Source organism: Malus domestica, chromosome 04, assembly GCF_042453785.1.
Source record: "Malus domestica chromosome 04, GDT2T_hap1".
Lineage (NCBI taxonomy): Eukaryota > Viridiplantae > Streptophyta > Magnoliopsida > Rosales > Rosaceae > Malus > Malus domestica.
In genome coordinates this window covers 15,482,514-15,494,776 of record NC_091664.1, presented here as the reverse complement: position 1 = coordinate 15,494,776, position 12,263 = coordinate 15,482,514, and the positions used below count along the sequence as shown (strand labels likewise).

Sequence of the window (12,263 nt, the reverse complement as noted above, 5' to 3'; positions counted from 1 at the left end):
GGCGTGATCATCCAAATTTCAAATGGCGAGAACCCCAACAAGGCCAACCACAAAGCACATTTAGGCAACAACCCCCGGGTTTCTATCAAAAGCCGTTTGCACCAAATCAACCCCAAGCACAACCCGCCCAAAAATCAGGTTCTTCTATTGATAATGATCAGATTTTTAATTTACTAACTTCTATGGCGCAGGGCATGCAAACTAGGGACAAGAAGGTGGATGAGTTGGAGAAGCAAGTGGGGCAAATTGCCGAGTTTATGGGGCAGTTTCGAGAGCAAGGCAAGTTGCCTAGCTCAACCGTGGTCAATCCAAAAGGTGGATTCGAATATGCAAAAGCTATAACTTTGCGAAGTGGGAAAGAAGTGGGAACAGCCCCCCAACCATCCAAATCAGCCCCAAATGAGGTGGAAGAGATGATAATTGAAGAAGAGGAGCAAGGCATGCCCACGACAAGGAAGGAAGTTCCTTTGCCGCAAGCCCCCATGGCTCCTAAGCCATCCAATCTGTCCAATAAGGGTAAGAACGTGTCCAATTCAATTCCTACTAATTATTTTCCTTTGAATGTTCCTTTTCCTAGTAGGTTCAAGCACACAAAGAAAGAGGAAGCTGAAAAGGACATTCTAGAGACATTTAGGAAAGTTCAAGTCAATATCCCTCTTTTGGATGCAATTAAGCAAGTACCAAGGTATGCTAAATTTTTGAAAGAACTTTGCACCACTAGGAAGAGGATTTCGACCAATGAGGTTGTAAAGGTAAGTGAAAATGTCTCAGCCATCTTGCAATGCAAACTACCCCCTAAATGCAAAGATCCGGGTAGTTTTACAATTCCTTGTGTCATTGGTAATACTAGGTTTGAATCTGCCATGTTAGACTTAGGTGCATCTATAAATGTCATGCCATATTCGATTTATGCATCTATGAACCTAGGAGAGTTGAAAAATGATGGTGTGATTATACAATTGGCCGATAGATCTAATACCTATCCAAAGGGAGTTTTGGAAGATGTTTTAGTGCAGGTTAATCATTTGTTCTTTCCGGCGGATTTCTACGTGCTCGAGATGGACGAATTAGACCATGCCCCTTCGTTGCCCATCCTACTTGGAAGGACATTCATGAAAACTGCTCGTACAAAGATTGATGTATTTAATGGCACTTTGACAATGGAATTCGATGGGGAAGTTATTAATTTCAATCTTTCTGATTCTATGAAATATCCTAGTGAGAATCATTCATGTTTTGCTATTGATGTAATTGACTCTTTGGCGCAGGACCATTTTGACAAATTGAACGACGATGCACTTGAATTGGTCATTGCACGAGGAATTGACAAGCAAAACGTTGAAGCAACCACCATAGGAACCCACGGCATGCATGGACACTCCTTTGCTGTGCCCCCTAGGGATGACGTCATTGAGATGGTGGCTGCCCTTGAGTCATTGCCATCACAAACTGGTAAGTTTTTTGACCCAATTTTAAGTTCAGTTTCGGCTAATAAGATGCTTCCCTCAGTTGTGCAACCACCCACACTTGAACTTAAGCCATTGCCTAGTCACTTGAGGTATGTTTTCTTGGGAGAGGATGAGACATTGCCTGTCATCATTTCATCCTCACTCACGGCGCAAGAGAAGAGTAAATTAGTAAGGGTGCTCAAGGAGTACAAAACGGCAATTGGATGGACATTGGCCGACATCAAGGAAATTAGCCCTACTACGTGCATGCATCGCATACTTCTGGAGGAGGGGTCTAAAACATCTCGAGAGGCTCAGCCCCGTCTCAACCCTCCCATGATGGAAGTTCCGAAGAAGGAGATCATAAAGCTTATAGATTGTGGAGTTATCTATCCAATCTCAGATAGTAGGTGGGTTTCGCCAGTTCAATGCGTACCAAAGAAATCCGGAGTGACAGTGGTAGCTAATGCCGAGAATAAACTTGTTCCTCAACGCATTCAAACCGGTTGGAGGGTGTGCATCGACTATAGGAAGCTAAACGCCACCACAAGGAAGGATCACTTCCCATTGCCGTTCATTGATTAAATGCTTGAGAGGTTAGCCGGCTATGCTTTTTATTGTTTTCTTGATGGTTATTCTGGTTATAATCAAATTGTCATAGCACCCGAGGACCAAGAAAAAACCACTTTTACATGCCATTTTGGTACATTTGCATATCGTCGCATGCCTTTTGGTTTATGTAATGCACCTGCCACATTTCAAAGATGCATGATGAGCATATTTTCGGATTATGTTGAGAAAATAATTGAAGTTTTCATGGATGATTTTAGTGTCTTTGGTAATTCTTTTGATGGTTGCTTGCATAATCTAAGTTCGATCTTAAAACGTTGCGTTGAAACTAACCTTGTTCTTAATTGGGAAAAATGTCATTTCATGGTTAAACAAGGCATAGTTTTAGGTCATATAATCTCTGAAAAAGGTATTGAGGTTGATAAGTCAAAGATAGATCTTGTATGTCACTTACCCTCTCCGACTTCGGTTAGAGAGGTTCGTTCTTTTCTTGGTCATGCAGGTTTCTATCGTAGGTTTATTAAAGATTTCTCAAAAGTGGCACAACCTCTTTGCCGTCTCCTACAAAAGGAAGTGACGTTTGAATTCACCAAGGAATGCACGGCATCATTCAACCAACTCAAGGAGTTGTTGACCACGGCACCCATCATTGTTCCACCGGATTGGAGCCTACCTTTCGAGCTTATGTGTGATGCGTCCGACTACGCTTTGGGGGCTGTTGTGGGACAAAGGAAGGACAAGAGGCCACATGTCATCTACTATGCCTCACGGACGTTGAATGATGCTCAATTGAACTATTCCACGACGGAAAAAGAACTTCTTGCCGTTGTTTTTGCTTTAGATAAGTTTAGATCATATTTAATTGGTACTAAAGTAATTGTTTTCACTGACTATGCAGCTTTGAAGTACTTGCTCACTAAAAAGGAAGCCAAGCCGCGGCTAATTCGTTGGATGTTGTTACTTCAAGAGTTCGATATTGAGATTCATGACAAGAAGGGAAGTGAGAACGTGGTGGCTGACCACCTAAGCCGCATGGTGCATAATGAGGAGTCCCTACCCATTGCCGAGACATTCCCCGATGAACAATTGTTGTCCATTAAGGTAAGTGAGCCTTGGTATGCCGACTTGGTGAATTTTTTGGTGTCAAAACATGTTCCAAACACCCTAAACAGAAACCAACGTGATAAATTGAAAAAGGATGCTAAATTTTATGTTTGGGATGCTCCATACTTGTGGAAATATTGTTCGGATCAGATTGTATGTAAGTGTGTGCATGATATGGAGTTTAATTCAATTTTAACTTTCTGTCACACTTATGCATGTGGGGGACACTTTGGGACACAACGCACTGCCCTTAAGGTTTTAGAATGTGGTTTTTATTGGCCAACTCTATTTAAAGATGCTAGAACCTTTTGCATGTCATGTGATCATTGCCAATGAATGGGTAATATTGGGGCAAAGGATCAAATGCCGCAAAATGTCATACTTCCTGTTGAAATTTTTTATGTTTGGGGCATCGATTTTATGGGTCCTTTTCCTTCATCGCATGGTTTCCTTTACATATTACTCGCTGTGGCTTTATGTCTCGAAATGGGTGGAAGCAAAAGCCACCCGTACTAACGATTCTAAGGTGGTTGCAGATTTCGTGAAAACTAACATTTTTGCTAGGTTTGGGATGCCTCGAGTTTTAATTAGTGATGGCGGTTCCCATTTTTGTAACCACACCATTGAGGCATTGTTGAGGAAGTACAATGTCACCCATAAGGTTTCTACACCTTACCATCCTCAAACAAATGGCCAAGCCGAGGTTTCGAACCGAAAGATCAAGCAAATCCTAGAGAAGACCGTGGGTCCAACAAGAAAGGATTGGAGCATGCGCTTGGACGATGCACTGTGGGCTTATCGAACGGCCTATAAAACTCCTCTTGGCATGTCACCTTTCCGGCTTATCTATGGTAAGCCATGCCATCTGCTCGTGGAGCTTAAGCACAAGGCATTTTGGGCGGTCAAGACTTTTAACATGGATATTGATGCCGCTGGAGTACATAGGAAGCTCCAATTAAATGAGCTTGACGAGATTAGATATGAAGCATATGAGAACGCTTGAATTTACAAGGAGAAGACCAAGGCTTTTCATGACAAGATGATTCGTGGCAAATCATTCTCAATCGGGCAGAAAGTGTTGCTCTTTAATTCCCGCCTTCGGTTGTTTCCTGGTAAGTTACGTTCCAAGTGGGTTGGTCCGCTTGTTATTACTAATGTTTTTGTGCATGGTGCAGTCCAAATCTGAAGCATGAAAACTGGACAAGAATTCAAGGTGAATGGACACCGATTGAAGCCATACTATGACAACTTTGTAGAGCATGCTGTGGATGACATCTCTTTGCATGCCGTGGGCCCTAATGAGAAGTGAATGAGGTCTTCGTCCGGCTGTACGACGTTAAAGCAAGCGCTACTTGGGAGGCAACCGATGCATTCGACAAAGGAAGACCTAGAGAGCACTCCAATTCCAGATTTGCGTTCCTAAACCCTTCTCTTTGTTGTTATTTCGTTTTTGCCATGTTAGCTTGTTTAGTTGCTGTTTTCTTTGTTTGTGGGTTATTTGTGTTAGTTTAAGCTTGAAACATTGAGGACAATGTTTGATTTAAGTGTAGGGGGTAACCAAAGTGTTTTGATGCAAATTCGTAGGGTTTTCTCACTCATAATTTCCAATGTTGTTCCTTGCTGTTTTTAGGTGTTTTTAGGCTGTTTTGATGCATTTTAGTGGGTTTTACATAAAAATCCGAAAATCCCAGAAAAAAATTTGAACAAATGTTTTGAAAAAAACCAAAAAGAGTCGTTTTAAAGTTGTTTTGTGTGTTGTTTATGTCTTAGGGTACCTTCCAACACAATGATGAGGATTCTGTTTTTAATTGCATGACTGTTAAAGAGAGTTGTAAACATGGATGGAAGTTGATTTACTCTTTGGTTTATGCTTGGTTGTGGTTATAACTTATGAATTCACATGTAATCATAAAGAAAAAAAATCAGTTTTTGTAACATGCTTGAAGGAAGGAACTCAAATTAACGCTACAACCCTGAGAGACTTGAGCCTAAACGTTTATTTGGAGAGTTAAAATCTGTGCATTATTGTTTTCTAAAGTCGTTGCATGATCTCATTATTCTTTGCTTGGTTACTACCTAGAAGGCGTTTCATCATTTAGTTCCAAACACTAGAACTCATGCCAATGTCATTCAAAACATGTTATTGAATTGCATAACACATATTCAAGATGAAGTTGTTTAGTAGTTACCACCATAGCCAAAAAAGCCTTCATTCCATGCATTTGTTTTTGTAGGTTTAACCCCGTTGAGCCTTGTTAGCCTATGTTGTTTGTTAACCCACATTATCCTTACCTAGCCTAGATTAGGAATATCCATACCCTTGTTCTTAAAGCGTAGTTAAGCATGACTCAATTGAATTCCTTTTGATCAATGTAGTGCAGAAAACAAGTGTGGGGGAAAGGATTTGTTATGTGTGTGGGCCAAAGTCTTAAATGAGGCATGGGTTAGAAAAGAAAAAAAAAAGAAGAAAGAAAAAAATTCGTGGAAAATAGAAAGAAAAAAAGAAAAAGTTGTGAAAAGTATGACCTGATTTATTAAATAAATTAAAAGTGACATGTAGTCCATTAATCTGATAATAAATCCAAAATTATTGACCTGAAGATCAGTTTTGGACATTAACGATTCAATAATTTATTTTTATACTTTAAACTGTCACATACTTTTGTAGTAACGAAGCTCTCACACTTGAGTTCCCGACGAACCTCAAATCCACTACACTTAGTTAGTATATTGCATTATGTGTTTCTTGCAGGAACCTCTCATTATGAACTAATTGTTCATAAAACTAAATTGAACCTGTAGTTTCAAATTTAGTGCCTTTGAAACCCGAAGTTTTCATTCAAAACATACCACATGAAACCCGTAGTTTTCATGCATAAATTAAACCAATATATGTCTATAGAACCTGTATGTTCTACGATATATGTCTATGGCTTACCATATGACTAATCACGTGTTCTCCCTTCGTTTTAGGGACATGTCGAACTTGAACAAGCTCGATTTCTCCACTCTAGAAATCTCTGGAAGAAACTATCTGAAGTGGGTTCAAGACGTGAAGCTCCATCTCACTGCAAAGGGTATTAAAGCCACCATTGAGGCACCTATCGTCGACAAACCTGTTGACGAAGCTCAAAAGGCTACTGCAATGATCTTCATTTGAAGACACATTCATGATGCGCTGTAGACTGAGTATCTCACTGAGGAGGACCCACGCACCCTTTAGCTTACTCTGGCCGACCGTTTCGATCACCAGAAAGACATATACTTGCCTGAAGCAAAACATGACTGGCAACAACTTCGCTTTCAGGACTTTAAGTCCATGAATGAATACAACTCTGAAGTTTGTAGAATCTGTTCTCTGTTGAAATTCTGCAAAGTGGAACTAACCGAATCAGATCTCTTGGAGAAGACCTATTCGACCTTCCATGTCACCAATATTGTCCTACAGTAACAATATAGGGCACATAAATTCACCAAGTTTTCAGATTTGCTCTCTATTTCACTTATCGCTGAAAAGTAGAACCAACTTTTGATGAAAAATCATCAAGCTCGACCCATTGGCTCGAACGCCACGCCTAAAGCACATGCGACCTATTCTAGCAGCCATAAACGACGAAAGGACTGTCATGGCTGTGGCAATGGGCGGCAAGCCCAACCACAGGCCCAAGGTTAACATAGTGCCGCACCTAAGGGAAGAAATGTGACCCAGCAGTGTCCACCAATTGCCCCTAAGGCCGCAAACTTGAAGAATAAGAGCAAAGCTCCCGTTTAGGCTACTTCTACTGAACTGGACATGTGCTATCGCTATGGATCAAGGGATCATTGGTCACGCGTATGCCGAGCTTCCCCTAAGACTATTGCCAAATATCATTCTTGTCGTGAGTCTAACTTTGCACATGTGGATCATCCGGAAGATGCAACTACATCAATGGAGATATCGGATTCCAATGAGGCGTCAGGACCTATGGATGAATAAATTAGACATGTTTTTAGGGTGTTTACCCCTAGTGGCCGAACCTACTAGGAGTGGCCGGCCCTACCCCCTATTTTGCTAGGTTTATGGTTTAATTTTGAACAAATTTTCTATGTATTTGGAATACTTTGTTTGGTTTTGGTTTATTTTGAATTATGGATTGTTATTTGAACGGATATTATTTTCTCGAATTGCTTAATTGAATGAATGGACTTATATTTATACATGTGACCAATTCAATTAATTTATTTCTAGGTATGTCTAGTGGGGAAGTTAGTTGTCTAGCAGATAGTGCAACCACACATACCATCTTACGTGAACGATATTATTTTACTAACTTAATACCTAAGAAAGCTCCTTTGACAACTCTCTCAGGCCCATCCAACCTGATTGAAGGATACGAAAAGGCACGTATCATGTTGTCTAATGGTACAATTCTAACCATTAAGGAGGCACTCTATTCTCCATGTTCTGGAAGAACGTTGCTGAGTTTTAGAGATATTCGAGATAATAAATATCATCTTGAAACCACTGAAGATCATGGTTCTGAATTTCTTTGTATCACTTCATATGAATATAGCCAGAAACATATTCACGAGAAGTTGGAATGCTTGTCGAATGGGTTGTACATCATAACCATTCGCGGCATAGAAGCCCATAGTGTAGCCGACCCTATGCCTGAGTTCCCCGACACTTTGTTGCTTTGGCATGATCGTTTGGGACATCCTGGACGTTATATGATGCGTTGAATCCTCAAATCTTCACATGGGCATAAGTTACATCCCTATGTTAGACTTCTACCATGCAAAGCGTGTTCTTTAGGGAAGTTGAATACTCAACCCTCATATACAAAGATTATTCACGACCCCCCTAAATTTCTTCAGAGGATTCAAGGGGACATTTGTGGACCAATCCAACCAACTTGCAGACCATTTAAATATTTTATGGTGTTGGTTGATGCATCAACAAAATGGTCACATGTTTGCTTGTTGTCCACACGCAACATCGCGTTTGCTAAACTCATAGCTCAAATCATTAAGTTAAGGGCTCACCACCTTGATTATCTGATCAAGTCGATTCAACTAGATAACATTGGAGAGTTTACGTCACAGGCTTTTGACGATTATTGTATGTCAATAGGAATTAATGTGGAACATTTTGTGCCCCATGTTCATACCCAAAACGCCCTGGCAGAAGCTTTCATAAAACGCCTTCAATTGATAGCTCGAACTTTGGTTATGAGAACCAAACTGCTAGTATATGCCTAGGGCTATGCAATATTGCATGCAACTGTGTTGGTCCGCTTGAGGCCCACCATTACCCAACCACATTCATCATTACAGTTGGTCACTGGATACGAGCCTGACATCTCGCATTTACGGGTGTTTGGGTGCGACATTTATGTGCCAATAGCGCCGCCGCTACATACAAAATGGGTCCTCAGAGAAAAATGGGAATCTATGTCAGTTATGATTCGCCATCTATTGTTCGCTACTTAGAACCCTTGACAAAGATCTCTTTACCGCACGTTTTGCGGATTGTCACTTGATAAGACAGTCTTCCCATCGTTAGGGGGAGATAAGCATGCTAACGTTCTCGTAGAATGCCGCGAATTGTCGTGGTATGCTCCCACTATGTCTCATTTAGATCCCCACACTGCCCAGTCTGAAACTGAGGTGTGTTGAATTATAGATCTTCAGAGTATTGCTCAAAGCATGTCGGATGCTTTTAATGATCTAGCAAAGGTGACAAGATCACATATACCTGCTACAAACACACCTGCAAGGATAGATTTACCCCGTGTATGTCAACAACCCGCCTGGGAAAGCTGGACCGTCCCCGAAGATGGGAAATTGGCTAGCTGCCAATGTACCTTACCACCAATGTACCTACGCCAGTTTTGGGGTCGATTTATCTTCTAGAAAATTCTGTAAAAATATGGGAAACGTAGCTTTTGTTGTAGTCATATTTAGAATAGGAATGTGATTGTGTAAATTCTAAGGAATCTGGGAAAGTATCTTATATTCCTATTAGGATTAGATTATCTATTAAATATTGTAATCCTAAAGGGAAAGGTTTTACCCTTCCTACTACTATAAATAAAGGCACAATGGGGTGAATCAAACACACCTCACAATTAAATCAATCTCTCTTCTTTCTCAATATTGCCGAACCCTCTCTCTCTAAACCCTAGATCGTTCAATCAAATAGGCCTACAACAACTTTATCTTTTATCTTTCCAAGCATATATTGCACACCACTAGGAAAAAAATGGGGAAAGCCTTCAAATCTTCATTTTCCCATAGCTGTGCAATTCTGACAAGAAAACAACTTTTGCGGGATTGATTTGTAAAATTGGAAGGAATGGCTCTATGAAAAATTATGAAATTTTGACACAACGATTTTCAGCCTCTTAGCTTCCTTTTCCAATTGGCCTTGCATAAAAACTCTTCCGGAAAGTCGACTTATCATAAAAAAATGTTCTTAGTGTGCAGTTTGGCTGAAACTGAGAAAAGGAAAGTAATAAGGTTCCTTTTATAATCATTTCCTTAACAAAACTTAGGGATAATTAACATGAAAATATGATAAATAATGCACCTATCAAATACCCCCAAACTAAGCTTTTGCTAGTACTCGAGCAAAACAAAAATAAAAGACAACGAGGAAAGCACTAGACCTTCCATAAATTAGGCTCAATGCAATCTAAAATGGTCACCAAACTTAAAAGAATTAAATACCTTTCAAAATAAAATGAACCAAACCTTACACGACATTCTCAAGTGTAGTGGGTGAAATAACCAATGTCAATACAACTTACTCAACCCAAATAGATATATACAAACCAAAGCTTCCACTTCAAATCCTCTACCATGAATATCACTCATAAAGAAATCACACATTAGAGGCCAAAGTGTTTCACTCAAATCATGATAAGCAATACAAAACCCCATAAGCTTGCTCTTCACATCGTCTCTCCACTAATGTAAATCAATGCAACACCAAAGATCAAGGGTCTTTACAAGGATTGTAATGATAGACTAGGTTATAAGCTATCAAAAAAAGGATAGGGAAAAACTAAAACTTAAGAAATACCAAGACCTCTTCATTATGTAATTTGGTTGGCCCTCTTTTGACACTTGATCTTCAATTATTAGTGTCCAAGACTCATGATGTAGGGATGGAACAATTTCGAACTTTTATTTCCTAACTTCATAGATATATTTTTTTTCTTTTCTCTTTTTTTTCTTCAAAAATACGATTAAAATAAAGATCATACTACACATGGTACCTCGGTACACGCCACTTCTTTAGTGTAGAACCCAACCTTTATCTTCCTTGATGTCCACTTGGTATCCCTTAATCTATAAGGTATGGCAAATATAGGTTAAATGGGTAGGGATGAATGTGGGTAATGAAGGAAAAGGCTAAATGTTTGGCTTCAAGAGGATAACTAGGGATAATATAACATAAAAGGTTGGTTAGAAAAGCTCAAACAGTCCAAAGATAGCCTTAATCATCTCTCTAATGTTGCATGACTTAGGATTTCGCCTCAAGAGATATTGAAGCAAGTTCTAGTGAACGATAATGCTATCATGAAACTCACAAGAAAGAATATGCAAGAGGCTCAAAATCTCACAAAGGTTCAATAAGTTTTCACTTAAAATCCACATATAATTCTCTAAGTTAAAAGCTAATCATACTGACATTGGTTATTTATAAAAAATAAATTTGAGAATGATCGTGTAAGAATCTGATTAACCATATAAAACAATTGAAATTTCACATAAAAAGAACCAATTCAAATAAGTTTGTGACCTAGAAGAAAGTGACGTATTATCATTGACTTATGGAAGATCTAACTAAAAGAAAACAACTCAAGAAAAAAAAAAATCTTTTTGAATTTTTGAAATTTTTTTTTGTTTTTATGACATTAAATTTTAAATAAATGACACATTAGAAAAAAAAACTAAAAAAAAAAAAAAAACAAACTAAGACCTAAAAAGTAAGGAAACGACCCAATCAAATTAACTTTCAGCAAAATCAACTCCTAGCAAACTATAATCGGCAATGCTTTGAAAACCATAAATTTTTCGATATGTGTTTTTTCTTATGCTTTCAATGCTTATAAAACTTAAATCCAATCCCTACCCCCAAACTTAAATTAAACATTGTCCTCAATGTTTAGAACATAGAAACATAACAAATAACACATGTAAAGAGAGGGTTTCGAAAACTTCCCCGGATTTTTCATTGGAGCATGAATGAACAACGCTAAAGCGTGATGCGAGATGCCTTGTAATGAATTCCCCCAAACTTGAATTTTGAATAGCCAATGTTCCTGAAATCATGAAGGAAATTAAAAACTGACTCCAAAAACAAAATGAGAATTACGAAAATAAAAGAAAGATTTAGAAAACGTGGGTTGCCTCCCAAGAAGTGCTTCTTTATTGTCACAACCCATCCCGAAATAGTATATTTTTAGGTATGAAAAGTCAAGTATGCCCTTGAACGGTTGTAATGTTGTGTGGTTTAAACTTTGGATTTGGACCAATTCATTAAGTCCTTAATATTTTGGGACCAATTAGAATTTAAAGACTTAAGGTTTTGTGCTATTGGTGACCCAACTAGGACCACACACACACCACACGTGCATACTCAGATCTCTCTCTCTCCCTTCTTTCGCATTTCTACAAATTCCATACAGTGTACGGACAAAACTTGGATCAAGCATTCCAGGCACGGATCAAAGGTTTGAAAGGTGATTTTGAACTCCTAGCAATCCCAGGAATCCAACCATACCTTTGGTTGAAATCAAACCCTTCGGAAACCAGAGAACCAAGAACCCTAGATTTGATGCATTGTTCATGCACACGTAAATGTGGAGGTTTTGGAAGATTCTAAGGTTATAGGAAGCTTTGGATTGTCTTCACGAAGCTCGGAGAAGAAAAACCAAGCAAATTGGACGTCGGGAGACCTAGTTTCGACAAGTTACAGGTTTAGCCAGATTATCAGGGGATTTTCTGGCGAGTTCCATCGTTTTTGGAGCATTAAATAGGTATGGGGATGTTCTACAAGTTAAGAGCTTTAAATTGAGTTAAGTTTCATGAAGTTTGGATGAAAAATGACTGCGATATTAAGGTTAGAAATTTTCCAATTTTTCCGGCGAC

The 12,263-nt window shown here is 39.1% G+C and overlaps 1 protein-coding gene across 1 annotated transcript; it reads left to right on the top strand.

Moving 5' to 3' along the window:
- Positions 1 to 257: 257 nt before the first annotated feature.
- LOC139195012 (uncharacterized) lies at positions 258 to 4,125 on the top strand. Its single transcript, XM_070820188.1, has 3 exons — positions 258 to 752; positions 1,017 to 1,961; positions 3,418 to 4,125. Exons 1-3 carry the CDS (start codon positions 258 to 260, stop codon positions 4,123 to 4,125), a joined length of 2,148 nt encoding a protein of 715 aa, XP_070676289.1.
- The last annotated feature ends 8,138 nt before the right edge of the window (positions 4,126 to 12,263 follow it).